The following is a 24942-nucleotide window of genomic DNA, read 5'->3' on the forward strand; positions in this document are numbered from 1 at the left end:
AGGTGTACTCAGTGAAAAAACCACCAAGAAAGAGTCCTAACCTTGTTATCTCAGCATCTAAATGTTCTACCGCAAGTGAAATCATTTTGGTGCGCCCACTTATGGGTAAATTATGCTAATGTGCAATTCCTTCAGATATGATGTAGAACCCATATCTTGTCTTTTTGAAATATCATTTTTGGACATAGTTGGAACATAATTCAACCAAGGAACCTTTTCTGTAAGTATATTTTTAAAAAATGGGGCAGCATTTCAACCCCAGAGTGATGCATATTGTCATTAAGGAGCATGCTGTGTAATATTTATGAAGATCTATTGACAGAAATGCAATATAATATACATAACTATATTTTCAGTGGTGTATAAAGACCTTACATAATGAACCATTACGTTTTTATTACCTAAGAATTAGCCATTTCTATCTACATACTAGGGGTTGAATGACTTTAGATTTTTTAAAGTCGACATTTATGTGATGAAAGTCGAGTCGACTAGTCGCTTATGACGTCATTCACGCAGGTTTTCTTGTGACACATATGACACAGCGCTGCCCACAAGGTTATTTCTCCAACATAACAGCTTTTTTTAAATTATTAAAAATTTAAAAATAAAGTTGTCTTTGGGTCATTTTATTTCTCACTGATTTCTGCTCGTTCCAAATCAGATACAGATAAAGCATTTATATGAATCCATTAGTGAGAGAGAGAGAGAGAGAGAGAGAGAGAGAGAGAGAGAGAGAGACATGCAGAGTCTCTCTACTAATAGTGAAGCTGTGGGATTTAGTTACTAAGAAATATGCTAAAACTTTTCAGTTTCTAAGCTATTTTATTCAGCGATCTCCGCGTGATGTGCGAGTTATGTGTGCGCGTTACAATGCAGCACCCATTAGTTTAGAATGGCGATTAACTTACGTGTACAATAAGCTGTTTAAAATGTGCATTCTCACGATCAATTTTGAGCATCTAGATGGTATAAATCAAACATGTCTTCTGGCGCACTCTCACAAATGCATTTATTCGTCATTTTATCTTTTGTTTCCGGAGCGTGCGTGTCAGGAAATGGCTTATCCTGTTGCACCCTTTATAGGCCAGCGACTAGTCGACGTCAAGCTTAAAGCGTCATGGCAGAGCAATAAAATCGACTAGTCTGTGTAACCCCTACTACATACACCACGGGTCCCCTTACCATTGTGCGCCGCCATGTTTCTACAGTAGCTCGAAACCGACAAACTGCTCTAAAGAGCGCTTAGCTACTCTCTGCTGTCTCAGACGACGACATCTTTGTCCCGTGTCGGCCACCGTAGCTTCTCTATGTGCTTCGAAAGGGAGGGGAGAGCGGTTGCAATTCACAACCTCACAACTAGATGCCGCTAAAATTTACACAGAGCACCTTTAAAGTGCCCATATTATGCTTTTTTGAATATTTCCTTTCATGCAGTGAGTAATACCCGTTTGTGAATGTAAAAGGTCAGCTATGTATATGTGTAGGTATGTGTTATGTGGATATAGGGGTATAAATATGTATGTGTGTATGTATGTATATATATAGATGTGTATATGTGTATGTATATATGTAGATGTTTATATGTATATGCGTAGATGTAGGCATATGTATGTTATTTAAAGGAAAGCAAGAGTTAAAGGGGTAGGAGTACATAAGTTTTACTTCTTCCTACTCCTTTTCGCACATGAGATAGAAGCATGTTTATACAGGAAAGTAAGATACTTTGCTGTTTTCTTTTTAAATTTATTTTTCTTCTTTACTTTTTTTTCTTTCTTTCAAAATGTTTGAACATTATTGTATTTTATTTTTTCTTCTCTCATGTTCGAAATAAAGATATCAAATCAAAGTTTTAAACAAATCAAAGTGCATGACAAATAAATGTATTGTCTACCAAAATAAAGAACCGATTTTGAACTGCCGAAACGAGTCATTCAGCAATTCCAGTCTAACTTCCTGTTACAAACCTACGTATAATGGCCGTTTCGTTTCTGACATGTGCTGTAAGCGGTCGACCAATCACAACAGAACAGACTGGGTCATCTGACCAATCAGAGCAGAGAAGGTGCTCGGAAAGGAGGGGTTTAGAGAATCTTTTATTGAATCCTTTCAGACACTGAGAAAAAGAGGTGATATAAGAGGTAATGTATACCATTATACATCAAAACAAAATCTTTAATATAGCATAATATGGGCACTTTAAAGCATCATATCTACATATTATGTAGCTTTCGGTCTGAAACTTTTGAATCAATAAAATTATTGAAGAAACACTGTGATTTATATAAACATAAATTATGCAAAACACAATACTGATGTATTTTATGTCTAATATATTGCTTACCTGTGTCACCCCAAACTGGCAAGTACTCATCCTGTTGAATATCCAGCATGATTTCCAGCCCATTTCCTGTTCCGCCTTTTAAAGTCGTCAACAAGGGGTTTCCATCTAGACCAGAGTTGAAAGTGTAACATTTCCCGTATCTGGTGTAAATCTGCGGGAGGACAAAAAAAGAAATGTAACAAATATAAAAAACACAAAAGATTATATTATATGAAATATAGTTTTATGTATACTGTACATATACACACACACTACCGTTCAAAAAGTCTGGGGGGCAGCAAGTTTTTTTTGTACTTTGATGATTCAGGAAAAAAATGCATTCAATTGCATTTAAGATGCAACAAATAAATGTTGTTCTTATAAACGTTCTACTCATCAAAAAAAAAGTGTCACGATTTCCACAAAAATATAAAACAGAACAGTTTTCAACATTGATAATAATCAGAAATGTTTACTGAGTAGCAAATCATCATATTAGAATGATTTCTGAAGGATCATGTGACACTGAAGACTGGAGTAATGATGCTGAAAATTCAGCTTTGATCACATTTGAAAGTATATTCAAATAAAACAATTGTTCTTTTAAATTGCAATAATATTTCACAATTTTTATTTTGATTAAATAAATTGAACATAACCTCCACACTCACTGACCTCAAACGTTTGAACGGTAGTATATATGCAATATATGTATATGCAATCGAATTAATTATATGATATTCTGACTGCAATTCCTCACATATTCAAAGCAAAAAAACTAACAAAAAAACGGTTGTCGACACTTTCACTGAAAGGAAATCCAATTAACTGACAGCAATTTAAAGAACAGGCTTCATCCCTTTGCAAATAATAGCTGCCTGAAATATGATGGTCTTGGCAGTGTTTTGACAGTGATGAAGCCAGAGACACTGGCCACACAGATGAGTTCAGTCATGGTTTCCTGACCCCGCTGTGACACTAATGAGCGGTAGATCTTTCAGCTCTAGGACTTCAACAAGGACTGTCTCACTCTCACGCTCCCTGCTCAGCTTTGAGACCGTACCTTGACAGCACACAAAATACTGAAACAAAAAGGTAAAGCTACATTTTGCCTGTTTCATCCCTGTGGGTTCTTCTGAGGCGTTTCAACAAGCAGGATAATTAAGCGCAAACAGTGCAGTTGAAGATGAACATCTGATGTACTGAAAGATGATGTGATTCATTTGTTCAGTGTTAAAGGAATAGCTCACACTAAAATGAAAATGAACTCATAATTTAATCCCCCTGGTGTTCTAATGTGTCTTTTTTTATGGACCACAAAAAGAGGATAACATTTTTTTCCGCTCATGCTTGTCTATATAATGCAAGTGAACAATGACCAGCATCAAGCTTTAAAAAAAAGATGCAAAAGTATCACGAATGATCATATGCGTCACGTGTGTCATATATTCCAAGTGTTCTGGGGGTGTACGATAGGGTTTGGTGAAAAACACACCAAAATTGAATGTATAATTTTATGAAAATCCTTTCATAAGACTTTATGAGAGCCACAGTTCACCACGTCTCTCTTCCAGAAAAAGCCTGTGAGAAATCCAGATGAACAAAAATGCAACATGAAATATAATCCATGTACCTTCTTCTCTGAGTTGACTATATCCAATGTGTTTATCGTAACAGGAAGTTATCGATATTCACATCTGTCAACTGTCATTCTGACCATCATCAGACATACAGAGTTCTGGAGATATTAACTCAGTGGAGAAAGTACACAGATCATTTTTTGGGATTTCTAGGTTGCAGTTCATGTGTTTTTATTCATCTTGATTTCTCACTACTTGTGTGCTTTTTATGGACGAGACGGAGTGAACTGTGGCACTAATAGAGTTTCATGAACACACATTCGAGCACAGAAGATCAACGGCCAAGGTCAGGATTTTCATTTTGGTCTGTTTGTTTTTGGTCGCTATTTACTGTCATTATATGGACGGACGAGAGCAGGACACTTTTAAAAATTCTCCTTTTGTGGTCTGAAAAAGAAAGAAGGGCATTCAGCATTAGAACAAAACCAGGGTGAGTAAATGATGACTTAAGTTTAATTTTAGGGTGACCTATCCTTTTAAAATAGGCCTATCCCATTCCCCATTTAAAGGCCCACTGAAGTGCCTTGAAACCCGTTGCAATTTCAGCTGCAGCTTCAGCATCTATTTATAATGTAGGGGGCGGGGCTGCAAATTCTAGAGAACATTTGATTGGACAGAAAATCTGATGAGAAGCTGAAGTGCAGAGTGATGTCATCAAAATCATTGATCAATATTGGCGGAAGTGAGAGACTAAGTTTTGAAGGCTATTTTCTAAATATGAATGTTGTCATCGTTTTGAATCATACTAGCTTATAGATAACAGTAAGACTAACATATTCATACTAAAAGCCAAAAAAACTTCCATTTCAAAACTTGATTTCATGGCGACTTTAAATGTACACAGATTACTTTAAGGAAGCCATTCAAAAGTTTTCATTCAAAAGAACTACAATCACATACAAACGCAGTAAACTATTAAGAAACCCTTAGCAAGGGCATAGCAACACCCTGACAATGAATAAAAACACACTTAAGTATTCTGAACACCTGAAATGCTCTAGCAACCTTCCAAAAACACACTAGCAACTACATACAAAATATTAAACTACTCAGAACACCATATAAACTGCATAGCAACACCCTGACAATCTCCCAGAACACCCAGGCAACTGCATACAAAGGTTCTACAATCTACAGAAACTGCATAGCAACACCCTGACAACCTTGCAGAACACCCTAGCAAACACAATAAACTACTCAGAATATCATAGCAACACCTTAACAACTTCCCAGAACCCCCTGTCAAGTGCATGCAAACGCTAATCAGAATACAACTTCATATCAACACCCTAGTAACCACACACAAACATGCTATACTCTGAACATCCTAGCAACTGCATAGCAACACCCAGACAACTTCAGAGCATAAACAAACTGCATAAAACATTTTAAACATTACTAAGAATTCCTATGCAACTGTATACCAACACCCTAGCAAATGCATAAAAACCACATTAAACTACTTACTATACCTTAGCAATTGCATAGCAACACCCTAGCAACCACACACAAACATGCTAATACTCTTAACAAATTAACACCGGGACAAACAACTGCATAAAACATTATAAAAATTACCTCAAATTCCTACGGAACTGCATAGCAACACCCTAGCAAACACATCAAGCTATTCAGTATACCTTTGCAATTGCATAGCAACACCCTAGCAACCACAAACAAACATGCTATACTATGAACATCTTAGCAAATTAACACCGGGACAAAACAACTGCATAAAACATTACTTCAAATTCCTACGCAACTGCATAGTAACACCCTAGCAAACACATCAAACTACTCAGTATACCTTTGCAATTGCATAGCAACACCCTAGCAACCACAAACAAACACACTATGCTATTCAGAACGCTATTCGCAACTGCAACCTACCAAAACACCCTAGCAACTGCATAAACACACACATAAACTATTCTAAATATCTCCAACAACCTCCCAAAAAGCACTCTGGCAGTGTGTTGCACGGGAAAGATGTTAAAATACATTTATTTTTGCAATTTTGCTCAGTGCCACAAGATTGTACACTTGACCTTTAAAAAAAAGGACATAGAATCAAACGAATCAGCCTGACACTATCACACCTGCGATCGCTATGTTCCCACATTATTATCAAGCATCTGAAGAGTGAGATGTGAGGTTACGATTGATTATCTCAACAATCTCAATTAAAACAGAAGCGCTTCGAGCTCAAATGAAACGTTGTTGTCAGCATGTCGATGCATCACAGAGGATTTGTGTTTGCCATGCAGAGTTCACGGTTTACCAAAACACACCGAATGAGCACATTGTTTTCCAACAATAGTTGAAGCCTCTCTCTCCTCCCTGTTTCCCAAGTAATTAACTTCATTCATTCTGAAGGGAAGCGCACCGCACCAGGCGAGAACTCATTTAGACTGATGATTCAGAGCTTTGTGCATATGTAATCTGCAAGTGAGCACAGATTCATGGAAAGCAGTTATGTTAATTTCACATCAGATTCTAGCTATGCGTACAATTTCATATGCTTAAACACTGGAAGGGATTTGGGGATTATAAGAGGTAGATTGGTTTTCTATCTGATAATGAAGAAAAAGAGGATCAAGATCCTGAGCAATGGAGTTTAGCTGAAGGCAGGCTTTAAGCACATCTGTGCAAAGCACCCAGAGCTTTTTAATAATTCATGCGTCTTCCACCCAGAAATTTGTCAGAGAGCAGTTTCTGTGCCAGTAGATGTTACTGAGATTTTTCGCCTTAGGGTTTCAGTGAACAGTCCTCTAAACCTGCTCCGCGTTCCTACAAAAAAAAAAAAAATGGGGGAAAAAAAACCCCGTTGACGCTGATGACAAATGCGGCCGGCAATTGTGTCAATAAATGATTGGAAGTGAACATTTACTTATGAAAACATGGGTGAATCAGTGTGAACACCTGTCATCAGCATGCACGGCTCGGCTCATATCGTCAAATATCTTAAAATGAAAAAATAACAAAATTCTGCTCATTGTTGTTATTTGTTAAAAATATTTTAATTCATAAAATTATAAAAATATACATATGAAAAAGATACATATGAAATTTATTTAGCATTTATGTTATTAAATTTATTTTATTAGTATTTTCTCTACCACTTTCATGCAAGTAATATTTACCGATATTTATACAAAATGGCAGTGTTTATTATGTTAATTCTTGCTTTTTTTGTGTGCTGTCAAATAGATCAATCAATCGCGATATATATAACCGATATATATATATATATATATATATATATATATATATATATATATATATATATATATATATATATATGTGTGTGTGTGTGTGTGTGTGTGTGTGTGTGTGTGTGTGTGTGTGTGTATATGTGACTGTATATGTGTATATATATACGCACTCTAAAAAATGCTGGGTTAAAAACAACCCAAATTGGGTTGAAAATGGACAAACCCAGTAATTGGGTTGTTTTAACCCAGCGTTTGGGTTAAGTGTTTGCTTAAAACAGCCCAATTGCTGTTAGAGTGATATACACACACACACACACACACAAACTTTTATGTTCGATGCGATTTATCCTGATGAATCGATTTGACAGCACTATTATTTTAATATATTACTGCATTTACAGTAGAAAAAGTAAATAAAAATAGTTAAAAATGACTGTACAGTAATAAGAATCTGATGAACTGCCATCGAGAATAATGGTAATTAATTACCTACAACTCAAAAGAAAATTTCACTCTTTTTTTATTAAAAGGCACATGAATAGAATTATATAAAATAATATAAATATATTTTTACCCCTTTTTCAAGTGACCTTTTTTATGAGATTTAGCCATCCACACACACACACACACACACACACACACACACACACACACACACACACACACACACACACACACACACACACACACACACACACACACACACACACACACACACACACACACACACACACACACACACACACACACACACACACACACACACACACACACACACACACACACACACACACACACACACACACACACACACACACACAACTGCAGTGGAAATGGTTTTGCGCTGTTAAAATGAGAAATCGCTCTTATTTGTAATACATTTAAACACCTTGCCTGTGCTTTTCCCAGAAGACGCAACTAGGAATTCTTAGAAACTCAAAACCCTTCAGCTAGATTTATTCAGGTCGTCTAATTAATTGCTTTAGGAGATTTGATTAATTACAACTGTGAATTGCTTTACTGGTTCATCCTGAGCAACGGATGTCAAATACAAACGTGGCATCTCAAGTGTGGACAACTGTTGATCATGGTAAACTGTCTGAAAGTGCAAAGCATGACCGTGATGTTTACATACAGGGATGAAGTTCTTGTAAGAGCAGTTTTCACCCCGGAACCTGCATTCCAGCAGCATGTCTTCTAATTGGTGGCCCAGCCTGTCAATCATCTCGGTGGTGTTGATCTGGTGGTCAGGAGGCGGGCTGTAGTTGGAGAAGTCCAGAAGGTGCAGCAGCCTCTCACCGTGTCGACTGTGTTTGAGCATAGAAACGCTCTGTCGGTTGACCGTGTGGTTCAGGTGCATGATGTCCATCCAGTAGCCGCTGTGGAAGATGTCCCCTTTGGTGAGGTTGGACACGCGGAAGAGGTTTTGGTTGCAGAACGTAACGGCCGGGAACGTCATGTTGCGAGACCAAACCATGTAGATCTTGGTCACGGCTGGGTAGGAAAGGAGATACAGGATTCGGTTCCACGACCACGTGAAGAGGAGCCCCAAGCAAACAAAGAGGGCCAGGAGCCAAAACAAGCGCTGGATTTTAGATTTGTGTGGGGAGAATACGTGCTTCAGCCCGTGGACTTTTGTTCTAAGAACAAACGCCGTTGTAATGTCCTTAGCACTGTGGGTTAAAGTCATTCTGAGTGTCCTCCGGCTGCTGCGTCTCTTGGCATCATCCATCAGAGAGTCTTTGTTTATTGCCTCCTGATTGGACGCAGACATCTCCTCCATAGTGCTGTCAAACTCTTTCAAAATGCATCAATACGGTCCCGATGTAGAAACATGATCCTATGATTAATGATAATCACGTGAATCAAACAAGCGACAAAAAAATCCCGGTAACAATTTACACATTAGTTGCATTAACTAACAATGAGCAATACATCAGTTGTAGTATCTTTTTATGTTATTTAATAATAATACACCTGCTAGTTGTCAACTCGGATTCATTAAGTAATACAACTTTTAATTTGAATAATGTATTAGTAAATGTTGACATTAATATTAACTAAGATTATGAAGTATGTTTCATTGTCAGTTCATGTACACTAATGTAGTTAACTAATGGAGCCGTATTGTAGAGCGGTAGCAAAATCCCAATTAATTCATTAAGCTTTAATATCCTATATCATTGCCAGTCCATGCAAAGAAAAACGATATACGTAAGTAAAAGGGGGAAAAAAATGGTACGTTACCAAGCTGTGATCCAACAAAGCTCATTAAGATAAGTACATAATGTCAATCTCATTCACAGCGGAGTTTCTGCAGGATCCTCAGGTTGATTTGTCTTTCAGCGAAGTCCTTTTGAACAGATCAGATTGAGTTTTTTCTCTCATCTTTCACCTCTTCTCTCTTCTTCGGCTTGATTTTTTTTGGTACAGAACAACTATGTGAGGCTGGCTGCAGATTCTTGTTGCTTTCCCCTTTGTGTGAGAGCGCTCAGCCCCTCCCGCTCCGCTCAAATTATTCTGTCGATGGATTTGCAGCAGGCATATGGATCCATTTGTCCCTGCTTCTTGCATTCCTGAATCAGGAAACCCAGAAACTTGAATATTTATTGCATTGAAGTAGAAAAATGGCCAACTAAGATAGAGATTCCCGGAGGCCATGCTATTTATTTTTTCATCTCCATTGATGCTTTTGGGGGCCTTTCACAGATGTTTATTTTACATGAACATGAATAGTGTTCTCGTGGGACATATATCAGTTAACATAGTATAAATGTGCATGTGTGTTAATGGGTCAGATGAGGTCAGGTAAACTGATCATTCCTTTACAAAATCCTGTGCCGACACCTGTAGGATATCATAAACTGCTATTTTATGTTGTATGATACATATTCACTGTAAAAAATTATTTTTCTTGATTCGTTGTCACAACTTTGTATCTTTTGTCAAATAAAACTGGATACTGTGGTTTAGATAATACAATGGAGATTGGTTTAATAAATAATGATAAATAATAAATAAAGTAGAAACTCAAAATATTATGTTAGCTCACATTTTTAATGTGGCACTATGTAACTTTTCCAATCGCTAGAGGTCGCCTATTGAAAACAAAGGCGTAGTTTGATGACGCCAAGTTTGAGCGCAGACTCTTGGGACATGTGGTCTCCACCTCACAGCCAGTGGGAATTAATCGGGATAGGACTCGGGCAGAAATCATGTTCATGGATGTGATTATTAGCGTTACTGTAGTGAAGCAGAAGCAGGAGCGATTGTTAATAAGAAGAATGCAACAAGCCTCGCAAGCAGCGGGACCTTTATTATGGCATAGTCGCCGGCGGGACTTTTATTATGCCACAGTCGCCATTACCGCTTTTCTGGCCATGAGTATGAGGTAACGGAGCTGTGTTTATCATATTAGATACATCTGAGTGTGTTAATGATGTTATGACGTTACTTTGTGCGTTCGCTCGGCGGCTGCTATGACACACTGCAGTGAGAGTAAAGCGTTTCTGCAAAATAAAACCGGAAACCGAGGATAACGCAGATCTGACGCCATCTACAGGCGATTCCCTCACACGTCCCGGTTCCTTGGTTAAAAGAGCAATTTCTCACGATTTACAAATAGTTGGGAACATTTGGGATATTGTAAGTGCTCAACTGAACAAAATATATAACACTGGCCTAGTGGTTTTTGGATATTTTACTGAAAAAATGTTACATAGTGCACCTTTAATTTCAATTAACTCAATTTTAAGAGAGTCTATATGTACAGTAAACTGCTATTTTATTAATGAAAGATACATATGCACTGTAAAAAAATATTTTCATGATTTTGCATAAATGTATCTTTTGTAAAATCAAATTAGATAATGTGGTTTAGATAACAATATTTTGAGTTTCTATCGATTAAAATAGAAAATTTCCTTCATTGTATTAACTCAAATTTTTTATTTAAATTAACACAAAATGTATGTCTATATGTACTGTAGGGTCCAAAAAGTTTGAGATCACATTAAAAAATATTTTTTTCCCCTCATTTGAACCTTGATTTTTTCCCCCTCACATTATGGTGAGAATCTAATTGGTAAAAAAAAAAGCATATAGAATGAGATTTCAAAAGTAATCTCAGTGGTTATGTACAATCTTCCATGTTTTCAGGCTCAGGTTAGCTGAATTAAAACCATGCATTTGTATACATTCTCATCCAGTTAAATTTCTATTTATGCTTATGCTTTATTATTTTATTGCTCAATCAACTTCCTTGCCTTCCTGAAAGGAAATGCCCATAAATATGACCTATATAACAAAGTTAATTTCAGGCATCAGTGACATTATCAGCTTTAGCTGCCTGTTTATTGAGCTCTAACTGAACGCCATCAAAATAACACACTCATCTGATCAAAAACTGCATCAGGTAAATAGTAAAAACAAGGGCATTCAAAGCATACAAATCCCCTTTCTTTAACTATTTTACACCATAAAAAAAAGAAGAGTTTTTGAAGATTGCATTCTGCCCTCATTCGCCTGTCATTGTATCTGATCAGCCCCAGAATAACCAACCCAGTTTATCATGCTCCTTGTATCAGCCACTGAGTATCTGCATAAAGAACCGCCCACTTGGACAGAAAGAGACCGATCGTCTGACCTAAATGTAATGTGACCAAGGGTTTATTTTGAGTTTATGCGCCGTTTAGAGGATGCCACAATTGTAAACTGCAGTGGAAAACCCAAGAACACCTGTAGTCATCGTGATCAGAATTTAAACACAATACAGACTAGACATAGGCATAACTTTGAATGTGGGAAATATAAAACACTCTAAAAAAAAAAGGTTCTATATGGCACCAAAAATGGTTATTGGCTCGTAATCATAGGGGAACCTTTTTTAGTGCTATATAGCACCAATTTTGGCGTTTCAGTGGTTCTTCAGCGGTTCTTACGTGGTTCTTCAACGGTTCTTTGACTAAGGTGCTATATAGCACCTCTGAAGAACCACTGAAGCACCAAAATTGGTGCTATATAGCACTAAAAAAGGTTCCCCTATGATTACGAGCCAAGAACCATTTTTGGTGCCATATAGAACCTTTTTTTTTTTGAGTGAAGTTATACCCATGGATATTTAGTTTGCTTACTACATGCCCCGAACAACTATATCTTTCAAATATCTGACCATGCGACCTTTGCAGTGATTATTTCTTCCTAAATATCACTAATTATTAATAACTCCATCTAGCCTGCTACTCCAACAGCGGAAACTGGTCCCGTTCCTGAAGCTTGAGCTAATTAGAGCTGAAAAAAGATTGAATTCATCTTCTATTCAATGAAAATCTCTACAGCTCAGTCAAGGACAGAATCAGTGTTTCATAATATTCCCGCTGTAATCCATAATATTCTATTCCTGTGTTTATTTGACTGCTCAGGAATGAAGAACTATCTGTATTTCTTGCTCATGTAACATTTTTCAGTGAAGGCTGATATAAATATAGATGAGAGTCGGGTCTCTCAGTGGCGGCTAATTTTCTCCCAGTTACACTGGAGCCACAGTCAATATTTCTCCGTCTAGGGTCATTAAGCCTTGTGGATTAATTCGTCTTTCAGAGGCAAAACTGCAAGAACTTCAAAAACCAGCCAGTTTTGTGATGCATCGAATATGTATTCACATAAACTAAGATCGTTATCTTATTCCTGTGCTGTGAGCTCAATTTCTAAAATAATAATCAGGTGGAAAACCTATATTTTGGTCATATTAAAAGTGTGAAACTAATGCTTTCTGACTGCCAAAGTTCATTTCGACTGAAATGATCAGTTCTCAAACATTCTTACTTAATGCCATTCGTCCAAAAAAACTAATCAAATTAAAGGTGACATGAATAAATCAAATGAACTCCTAAATTTGAAGTGGTCAGCCACTTTCCATTAGTTTAGAAAGCAAAAGCTTTTGGTAACACTTTAGTATGGGGAACACATATTCACTTTTAACGTTTGAAGAACACTCCTAATTACTGCTTATTAATAGTTGGTAAGGTAGTTTTTGTAGCGCTTAAGTTTAGGCATTGGGTAGGATTAAGGGGTGTAGAATATGCTCATGCAGAATAAGGCACTAATATGTGCTTTATAAGTACTAATAAACAGCCAATATCCTAGTAATATGCATGCTAATATGCAACTAGTAAATAGTGAGAATTAAACCCTAAAATAAAGTGCTACTAAACTTTTTTACCATATGTTTTTCCTACGATCACAGGCAAAAAATAAATGTCACCTCTTGCATTTTTACAGAAACTGAAATAAATCAAAGTTGTTGCATTTTCATATGATTGCAGAATTAGATGCTTTAGGTCTTCCAGCATGACAATCTCCAAATAAAGCAAGCATTTTGTAATGGTTAAAAAAAATAATCATTGGCATTTTCTGAAATGGCAAGCAATAAATCCAGACCTACATCCCATTGAATACAAATGAAGACCTGCAACAGCAGTCAAAAGGTGGAAGCCTTTAAGCATTTTGCAGAAGAGGAATGACAAAACTGCTCAAACAGAGATGTATAAAGTGTATTAAGTGTTTAAAGGGTGAAAATTGTCATCATTTACTCACCCTCATGTCGTTCCAAACCTGTATGAGTTTCTTTCTGATGTTGAACACAAAAGAAGATATTTTAAGGAATGTTGGTAACCAGAGCTGACTGCACCCATTGACTTCATTAGTATTTTTTTCCCATTATGGAAGTCAATGGGTAGCCGTCAACTGTCTGATTAACAAAATTCTTTAAAATGTCGTCTTGTGTTCAACAGAAGAAAGAAACTTTTGAAGAAAGGCATATTTTGGTGTACTATCCTTTTAATAGCAGTTATATTCCAAAGGCAGAGAAATCAAACATTATGGGCCCCATTTTAACAATCTGAGTACATGGTCTGAAGTGCATGGCGCAGGTGCATTTGGGGCGTGTCCGAATGCATTTCTAGTTTAACGATGAAATGATGTGTGTGTTTTTGGCGTAACGTGCAATAAACCAATCAGAGTCTCATCTCCCATTCCCTTAAGGGGTGATGAACTGAGAAATCAACTTTTCATTCAGCCTTTGATATATAAAAGTTTGTGATATAAGAATATCCTGTACGTTTCGGAGCTGAAAACGTCCTTGTTAGTCAAAGAAAAGCTTTTATTGACACCAGGCCCAGAAAACAAGAGATCTCAGAATATGTCGACCACTGACATCATAGAATGCAGAAGCGCCGCCTCAACCCCGCCCAGCGACTCGTGGAGCTAAACGGGTCGCGCTACCGAGCAATAAACATGCCGGTTCCAGCTCACATGCGTAAGACATTGCGCGTTTGTTCACTTCATTTCACTACGGAATAGTTTGTAAACAAGATACAGGTCGAGACTGGATTTACAGACATATTGGAGATTAAAACATAATGCTGTGCCTTCTATATTGGATTCGACAGGAGAGCGCGCATGCGTGTGTGTGTACGGGTCGCGGTTATTCACTGATCGGGCCGTCCAAGTAATACAAAAATAACATTCCAATCAATCGCGGGTGGATGAGAGATGAATCATTGTGTTTGTTTGGTTAATATATTTTGCGAGCCCTGTGAACGTTTCTCCAGACGCTTTCAAAACAATCTCCACATGTACTGAGGGGAGCTGAAGCTCATTAAATATGCAAATCTTATCCAATCCTAGCCGTGGGCGTTTACTTCCAAGTCTTCAGTGCGGAACGCCCATCAAAACAGAGCGTTTTTCAGAGAGCTTCAAAACCAAGGCAGTAAATAGCCTATTACTTATTCATTATGATGTTTTTGAATGTAAAAACCATGCAAACATCATAAGTTGACCTTAGACAACAGAATAAAAAAAAATAAGAAAGCCAGTTCATGACCTCTTTAAAAGCCAGTTGAGCTTGCACAATGCTGGATTCACTATTAACATGGCGGAATCTAGACACCCTCAACCTGACGAGTCAGTTTAAATACATGTGTGTATTGCCACGATTGGTTAAATAAGTAGCCAATTTCATTCATCATTACTGCAAATAGGTCATTCTGATACATGCAATGACTATCCATTATGACATGTAGGCATTTTTATCTTTATTTACACAACAATAATCTTTTACATTGTAATTGTAATTTATAATGTTTTTGTGCTGCTGCTCATCCCTGTGTGTGTAATAAGCAGAGTCTGCTGGTGTGTTGTGCCCCCGCCTATAGGCACATATTACTAACACGCCCTTTAAATAACAAAAAAAATACAGCAACATTGATTTTAGACCAGGTTTTTGTTGCCTCAAAATAGCAACGCGCCAACAATGCGCCTGAACACACCTTGTTTTTCAGACCAGCGTGCCCATGGGCGAACAGATGTGTGCGTGTGCATTTGCTATTTAAACAATGCGGCGCTGGACGCGTTAACTGCGTCAGGTTGAAACTAGCAAAAAACACTTGCGTCGCGCCGGGTGTATGATAGGGCCCTAAATCTAGAATGTCAATAATATTATCCAGACCATTATTTGTGTGTTTTGTGGTTCACTGCTCCAAGGAAAAACATGTGTTGATGAATTACTTGAGAAATATGCCAATATTTTTGGCCATAAGTGTGCAAGGATGATTCCCTCTACAACAGCTCAGGGATAAAAGCCTTGTTTATTGGTATGTGATGACAGTTCATGAATCACCCCTTCTGGGTCTTAAAAGGCAGATCTTTAACCACTAAACTACACCACCATCAGATATACTCCTCCTTACTGAGGGTAATTGAAAGAGATATAATGACGGCTGAGAAATCATGCAGACGAGGACCGTGTCTACCTGTCCCGCTGTCAGTTTCCATAGCAGCTGATCATAGACATTTATGACAGCGCTGGGTAATTACAGCTGGAATACTGCTGAACTGGATCAGTGAGTGACAAATGATTCTGTTACACAGTCCTGGATCACAATTTGGATTATTTAACGAATCAATGCTCTAATGCCAAGTGCAAAATTGACATATTTACAATCTGTAAACGTGTACGATTTACAACCGTTTGGTAATATACCACAGTGCTACAAACTTTAATTATCAAGGAGTATCAGGGAGTAAATGTCACCTGACCAACCTTAACAGAACATCTGTGAATTACAATCTTCATCTGCTTTCAAATGAGTACCTTTTACTCCGGGTACATCCTGCTAATGTCCCGAAGGACGTCTGCTGGTTCTGTAATGCATAATTCCATTAAAGCGGCACTGTGAACTTTATATGAGATTTCATTCAATAAAATACATGTGCTTAAGCACTAATTTGAAAACTTAAAGAATTTTAATGAGCTCGAGTGGAGCAATGAGCACTACTGCTCCCGGTGCTATTGAGCAAATTACTGTTTATGTGTATTATAGCCGTGAATATGAATTTTTGAAAAGGGGAAACTAATAGAGCAGGCAAGTGCTTATTCTATTAGTTTCCCCTTTTTAAAAATTCATAATCACAAGCTAATATACACAAAAATAAGCCTAACCTAAATAACCAAGGATTTTTTTTTCTGGTCCCAAAATATATGACATCACTAGAATTCAATAATTGATGTAAAGAATGTAGAAGTTTAAAAAGATTATAAATACATTAAAAAGGCAGCTAAAGGGGCAATTTACCCCAAGGAGGCCAAGTCAACACCTCAAACACCATTCCTGAACCATTTTTGCTTTGTGTAAGGGCGTATTATCTGCTGAAAGAGCCACAGCCAACAGTGAATACCGTTTCCATGAAAGGGTGCACATGGTCTGCAACAATGCTTAGGTAGGTGGTGCGTGTCAAAGTAACATCCACATGGATGGCAGGACCCAAGGTTTCCCAGCAGAACATTGCCCAAAGCATCACTGCCTCCGCCGGCTTACCTACTTCCCATAGTGCATCCTGGTGCCATGTGTTCCCCGGGTAAGAGACGCATATGCACCCGGCCATCCACGTGATGTAAAAGAAAACCTGATTAATCTGACCAGGCCACCTTCTTCCATTGCTCCGTGCACCCTGACTGGTCTGCGGCTATGCAGCCCCATACGCAACAAACTGTGATGCTCTGTGTATTCTGACACCTTTCTATCAGAACCAGCATGAACTTCTTGAGCAATTTGAGTTACAGTAGATCGTCTGTTTGATCGGACCGCACAGGCCAGCCTTTGCTCCCCACGTGCATCAATGAGCCTTGGTCGCCCATGACCCTGTCGCCGGTTCACCACTGTTCCTTCCTTGGACCACTTTTGATAGACACTGACTGACCACTGCAGACCGGGAACACCCCACAAGAGCTGCAGTTTTGGAGATGCTCTGACCCAGTCGTCTAGCCATCACACTTTGGCCTTTGTCAAACTCTCGCTCAAATCCTTACGCTTGCACAGTTTTCCTGCTTCTAACACATCAACTTTGAGGACAAAATGTTATTCATATTCATGTTATGCCTGATCGGTGTGTATAAATATATTTTTGAGTAGTTTTTAGGGCTTGATTTCTTTAATGGAATCTACCTGAATAAATCACGTAAAATCTCCTATATTATTTAGTCTATGACACAATGAATTTAATATTTTTAGTGAAATGCCTTTTTTTATTTTAGGTTGACTCAAAAGTTTGTGAATTAGAGTGAATGGAAATGAGTTTATATTTGACTGAGTTATATTGTACAATTAATAGACTGTATGCTGTTAGCACAGCGCAAGTAGGAACAAACTTGTTGCTGCACTGCCATTAGCAAAGTTATTGCTCATTACACAAAGCAACATGCCTCATATTATTAGTACATGCAGTTATTCACAACCTAACCATAAGCTCAACTCTTCTGCACAATGGTAACTATCAAAATGTCAACATAACAGAAACACTTTCAAATGTCAAACATAACTGAACATTAAACATTAACAGATGTTTCTCTTCACTCAAAAATACATACAATATATGCAAAGCATGCTGGGAACTAACAATGGTGTCTCTATATAAAATCTATATATATTCTCTTAAAATAAATAGGCCTTTTTTCCTTAATTTTATCAGCCTAATCAGTTCCTAAATTCAAGCCTCAAAACTCAAGCCTCAAGTTTCCATTAGTTTCCATTGGTTTTATTAGAGAAATGTTCTCAATATTTTCTATACAACACTGAACCACAATTTTCTTAATTGTTAATCTTTAATAAACACTTTAAGTGACCCATTAAAAAGTATTATTTATATGTTGAGTTACAGTATGTTTTTACATAGCCAACATGAGGTCATATTGTGACCATTGCGGTGTGCGTAGAAAGTATGCATAGAGCGGTATTAGGCTTTTCCTCCAGAGTGGAGAGCGCCTTTCTGAAGATTCTGTTCATTTCTAAAGCTCATTCCACTCAGCACTGCACACTCAACCCAGAATGCCCTTTGTGACATATGCTGGTTCGTATATATGCCTGAGAATCTGAAATAAGTAGCAAGGGCTGCCCCCATCTAAAGTTTTTTTCTAGAAGTTGTTCATTTAAGCCGTTGTTCACGAGGCGCCAGCGCCTCTGTCATTGTCTGCTATATTTGCTTATTATTAATTAAATCAAGGCAATTGGTTGATAAAACAATTTATTAAAATTAAGATACAATTTATATAAAACGAAATTCACTTTCAACAAATGAAGTGGTCAAAATAATTTCTGACCCCCTTGTCTTCTAACATATTTCGCATCTTATATGTCCTGTTCACTTTTCATAATCAACGTAGCCTAAATTAAATTTAAAAATAACATTATAATATTTAAACATATAAAACTAAAAATGTGTTTTAATGGCTACAACAAGTATAGTAGGCTACGCTACAGTTCATAGAAATTTATTTTACATCACGTGGATGGCCGGGTGCGTGTGCGTCGTTTACCTGGTGAACACATGGCACCAGGATGCACTATGGGAAGTTCATTACTTTGACGTACCACCTACCTAAGTGTTGTTGTAGACCATGTACACCCTTTCATGGAAGCGGTATTCCCTGGTGGCTGTGACTCTTTCAGCAGATAATGCGCCCTGACACAAAGCAAAAATTGTTCAGGAATGGTTTGAGGAGCACAACAATGAGTTTAAGGGGTTGACTTGGCCTCCAAATTCCCCAGATCTCAATCCAATCGAGTATCTGTGGGATGTGCGGAACAAACAAATCCGATTCATGGAGGCTCCACCTAGCAACTTACAGGACTTAAAGGATCTGCTGCTAACATCTTGGTGCCGGATACCACAGCACACCTTCAGGGGTCTAGTGGAGTCCACGCCTCGACAACAGGTCAAGGCTGTTTTGACACAATATTAGGAATATTAGGTCATAATGCCTGATCGGTATATATAAAATTATCTAATTAAATTACAAATTTTTCTTTAATTAAAATCGCGCCTAACATTAACATGTAAATTATAATTATATTTTAAACTGTATAATTTCACAATGAAATGTAGAAACAGCATAAAGATGGAAAATGTTAAATATTTGCTTCAAGGAATCCCTTTACCAAGTAGCCTACTATGAATGAATGCCAGTTTCACAGATACTAATGTAACTGATGTCAATGGATTTATCTCCATTTCTGGGGATGAAATGACAAATTATTATATTATAGCCATTCATCATTAAAGTACGATTGACACTGAGAGGCATAATTTTTAACATTTAATAGGCTTAAAAAAAAACTTTGCATAAACCTCTTATAATAAATGCACATTGCCTTGCTCAATGCAAAGGATTTTCACCTGCTCTGCTAAGACCAATGCCAAACCAGATAACACCTCAAAGCCCTGAAATTAAATTCTTCCGTTTTTTATTGGCCCAAGCACCATATTTCAAGACTTTTATGGAATTCATCATAGCAGTTTTACTGAGTGCATCAAACCAGCGCACATGTGTGAGATATGAGCGGTTTGACAGAAGCAGCGCTCACATTTCAACAGGCGGTCCGTACCGCTGCACATCACTAAATCATGTCAAGTATCTGCGGTGGGATGTCGATGAAATTTTAAAATCACATCCCCATTCGTGTGAGCTTTACAGGGAGACTACAGGGAGTAGTGAAGTGTGTTTCAGAATGAACCCGAGCGAGCGGAAACAGACAAGGACGACCCGTCCTCTAGTAAAGATGCTTAGATTTAAGATGAAAATAAATGGTCCTAAACCTGGGGATCACTGCAGGGATCACAACTGATTTGTCTCTATTTACAATGAGCTAAAGGGATAAAAAACAAAATTTGTGGCATCTTTGCAGTTTGTGGCCAACAGTGGAATGTATCTGCAGTTTTATTAAGGTTTAAAGGGTTATAAAGAGTTTTTAGGCACTTTTCAACTAGATAAACCAGATCAAAACCATATTGAACGGGTTAGAAGACCAACTTAAACCAGCTAAGACCAAACCATAACCTTATGCCAGCTTCCCTGCTGGAACAAAACAGCTTCTCCTTAATCCTCATTTCTAGAAATCAAGTTCATAAATGGATTCTCTTGGCTTGCACACCCTTCACAACTCATCGAAAACAGTTCAGATATTTAGGATTTCCCTCCTTTAACAATATCAAATTGTTTTGAGAACACTTTTGAACAAATAACAGGCTTTTAAACCCAAAATACTGCTGTTAAAATCAACTTCTTCATAATCCTCACATCTCCATTTTGTCAAAACAAGTCCAGAAATCAGGCTAAACTAGCATTTATTGTGCAGTTTATGTATCTAAAATAAAATCATACATTTGTTTGCTATGTAAAATATTTCATCTCTTTGCTAGCAGCGCCATCTTGTGGCCATAGTTCTCAGTCAGCACTGGGTAACTGCTAACTTGTGTGGTAAATTACTATTGTCACTATGGCAAAAGATACTTAGTGAAAGCCTCCTTTAAAAGAACAGAAATCAGATGAATTGACCCCCAAAACATCACAAATTCAATCCAAACAAGCGTGTTCCCCAAGCGCTTGCTGCTAATAACTGTTTGTAACCAACATTTTAATATGTTGCAGTGATCAAAGCAGATAGACATTTAAAAGCCGTTAAAAGGAGAAATGATTCAGCGAGTCAGAAGCCAGAGGAGAAATCAAATGAGCTGCATCGCTGCCTGGCTGCTTCTGTATTCCCCAAACGCACAGTCTGCTGGGAGACGAGTGTCTGTCTGTATCAGTAAATAACAGATGCTGTTTTCTTCAAACCCAGGGCCTTGTTCTGCGACTGCCGAATGAGACGAGAGAGCAGCAGCGAGCGCAATCGGGAGAAGAAACAGACCGGTTCTGTCACTCACACACCATGAACAACCTGCCTCAGGTTTAATACTCATGCAAACTCAAGATTCGGAGTTAGTCAAGAACGGACAGACTCTCTTCAAGGATCAGCTCACCCAAAAATGAAAATACTGTCATGTCTTTCGCAGCCTGAATTACTTTATTTCATCCATGAAATACAAAACATGATGCCCTGAATAATGTACTGGTCACTTTTTCCCTATATGCAATTACAACGAATAAAGCTTTAAATCTTAAATACGAGTCTGCGTGCTATATGTAAGGTCATCGGAAGCCATAATAAATTATGGCATCCACCGTAGTTCTGCTTGACATGTTAACGAGAGTTGGTGTAAACTCAACATGAAATGGCATTTACAACCCATCTTACTTGCATAATCTGGCATATTTCTGAGTGCAACAGGATATTCAGATAAACAAAAATGTTGAGACTTGCTTTTATTCATAATTAACTGATTGGACTGTGGAAACTTGGCATTACATACTATAAAAAAAGTATATATAATATTATATTTAAATAAATAAACGTGTACATTAGGGATAGTTCACCTAAAAATGAAAATGACCATATGATTTACTCACCTTCAAGCCATAGAGACAGAGCGACACGCGTCATAATCTGAAGACCACGCCCACAGTCTCCATTGACTTTGTATTGCGTGAAGCGGCCTCCTTGTCATTTTTGACTTATAACAAAAAACAGAACAATGTCTAAAAGCTGATGTGTGACAAGGTGTACAGCAAACAAGCTAAACAACCCAGAACCAAAAAACCCAGAAGTTTTTATAAGCTGTTGACCCAAAAAACGAGCGTTTAAGGACAAAAAAGTTTATACAGGCATTTGAGACAGCGCGACACTGAGAACTACGCCCACTAGAGGGGAACGTAATCAGCGACAGGAATTAACTCAAAACACCTGCAAAGGCCTTTAAATGGTCTCTCAGTCTAGTTCTGTAGGCTTGATAATCATGGGGAAGACTGCTGACTTGACAGTTGTCCAAAAGACGACCATTGACACCTTGCACAAGGAGGGCAAGACACAAAAGCTCATTGCAAAAGAGGCTGGCTGTTCACAGAGCTCTGTGTCCAAGCACATTAATAGAGAGGCGAAGGGAAGGAAAAAAGTGTACAAGCAATAGGGATAACCACACCCTGGAGAGGATTGTGAAGCAAAACCCATTGAAAAATGTGGGGGAGATTCACAAAGAGTGGACTGGAGCTGGAGTCAGTACTTCAAGAACCACTACGCACAGACGTATGTAAGACATGGGTTTCAGCTGTCGCATTCCTTGAGTCAAGCCACTCTTGAACAACAGACAGCGTCAGAAGCGTCTCGCCTGGGCTAAAGACAAAAAGGACTGGACTGCTGCTGAGTGGTCCAAAGTCATGTTCTCTGATGAAAGTAAATTTTGCATTTCCTTTGGAAATCAGGGTCCCAGAGTCTAGAGGAAGAGAGGAGAGGCACACAATCCACGTTGCTTGAGGTCCAGTGTAAAGTTTCCACAGTCAGTGATGGTTTGGGGTGCCATGTCATCTGCTGGTGTTGGTCCACTGTGTTTTCTGAGGTCCAAGGTCAACACAGCCGTATACCAGAAAGTTTTAGAGCACTTCATGCTTCCTGCTGGTGACCAACTTTATGGAGATGCAGATTTCATTTTCCAACAGGACTTGGCACCTGCACACAGTGCCAAAGCAACCAGTACCTGGTTTAAGGACCATGGTATCCCTGTTCTTAAAAGGCCAGCAAACTCGCCTGACCTTAACCCCATAGTAAATCTATGGGGTATTGTGAAGAGGAAGATGCGATATGCCAGACCCAACAATGCAGAAGAGCTGAAGGCCACTATCAGAGCAACCTGGGCTCTTATAACACCTGAGCAGTGCCTCAGACTGATCGACTCCATGCCACGCCACATTGCTGCAGTAATTCAGGCAAAAGGAGCCCCAACTAAGTACTGAGTGCTGTACATGCTCATACTTTTCATGTTCATACTTTTCAGTTGGTCTTTGTATTGGTCTTAAGTAATATTCTAACTTTCTGAGATACTGAATTTGGGATTTTCCTTAGTTATAATCATCAAAATTAAAAGAAATAAACATTTGAAATATTTCAGTCTATGTGTAATGAATGAATATAATAAACAAGTTTCACTTTTTCAATGGATTTAGTGAAATAAATCAACTTTTTGATGATATTCTAATTATAATGACCAGCACCTGAAAATGCGGGACTTTGCGCGTTTCTTCTCCTTTTCCCTTTTCGTTGCAAGTGGTCCATCAGAACGTTGCCTCTTTGGTCGTGTGTCGGCCATATCAAAATCATATAATTCAAACTTCCCTCTTTATGCTTTTCTCTTCTACACACCCCCCTTCATGTGCACGCGCACTAACCCCAAACCTCCACCCCAAATCATTCTTGTCGGTTATTGGCTGGAGCACTGTTTATTATGTTTCGTTGTCCAGACTGCCCAAGCTTGTTTTTGTTGCCGTTTGTGGAGCTTGTGCTAACTACAGAGACCGCATTTTTTTTACAGTGTGTTCAGGGGACAGGCAGCTAGCGGACAGTGAGATGTTTGCTGTATGTGACAAAAAATGTGTTGGCCTAAAAAATGTGCGACATCGCTTATAGCACCTTTAATAAAGGCTTTCTGAATTGAATTGATGGGTTTGTGTAAGAAAAATAGCCATATTTAAAACTTTATAAAAGTAACATCTAGCTTCCGGGCGGACCGCCTTCTGTATTCAACTTGCAGAAAAAGCCTAACTGGCACAACGATGACGTCGGACATAGCGTAAGCGTTTTGAACTGCGGGAGGCGATAAACTTCCTCTCTGAAGTTGAATACGGAAGGCGATCTGGCGGAAGCTATATATTTTACTTTATACAGTTTTAAAAATGGATATATTCTTACACAAACCCATCGGTTCGCTTCAGAAGGCCTTTATTAACCCCCCGGAGCCGTGTGGAGTTCGTTTATAATGGTGGATACACTTTTTTGGCTTCCCATTCACTGCCATTATAAAGCTTGGAAGAGCCAGGACATTTTTAAATATAACTCTGATTGTATTCGTCTGAAAGAAGAATGTCATATACATCTAGGATGGCTTGAGGGTGAGTAAAAGGAAAATCACATTAACAGTAAATGCAATTTGCACAAAATTAGCAATCTTATTAGTCTTGTCAAAACATGTTGTTTCAGCTTTTGGATATAATTTCAACAGTGTGCATTTAACATTTATCCCTTACTGACTTCCACTGTAAGTTCATCACATAAAAATATGATCATAAGTTCAACACGTATTTACAATGATCATATTCATAAATAAATAAAATAATTGTAACATTTTTCCCCTACTGACTTCCACTGTAAGTGTATCACTGTAAATATGGTTATGATTTGAGTGAGAGATCCACAAATGTGATCAAGAAAGCTTGTATTGAAAACTAAATATTCTTTTAATCTGCCGCATTTGTGTTGGCAAGTTGTGAAGTCGGCATATTACATTA

At 38.0% G+C, this 24942-nt stretch overlaps 1 protein-coding gene across 1 annotated transcript in view; it reads right to left on the reverse strand.

Annotated features, from left to right (window-relative positions):
- Positions 1–24942, reverse strand: part of asic1c (acid-sensing (proton-gated) ion channel 1c) — a gene marked incomplete at both ends in the record, with an annotated part of 126662 nt that overhangs the window by 17172 nt on the left and 84548 nt on the right. Inside the window, one exon of the mRNA XM_079806057.1 lies at positions 2345–2495. Coding sequence (XP_079662183.1) covers positions 2345–2495 — 151 coding nt within the window. The remainder of the gene's footprint in view (positions 1–2344; positions 2496–24942) is intronic.

This window comes from Gobio gobio (assembly GCF_949357685.1).
Source record: "Gobio gobio genome assembly, chromosome: 23".
NCBI classification, from domain to species: Eukaryota; Metazoa; Chordata; class Actinopteri; order Cypriniformes; family Gobionidae; genus Gobio; species Gobio gobio.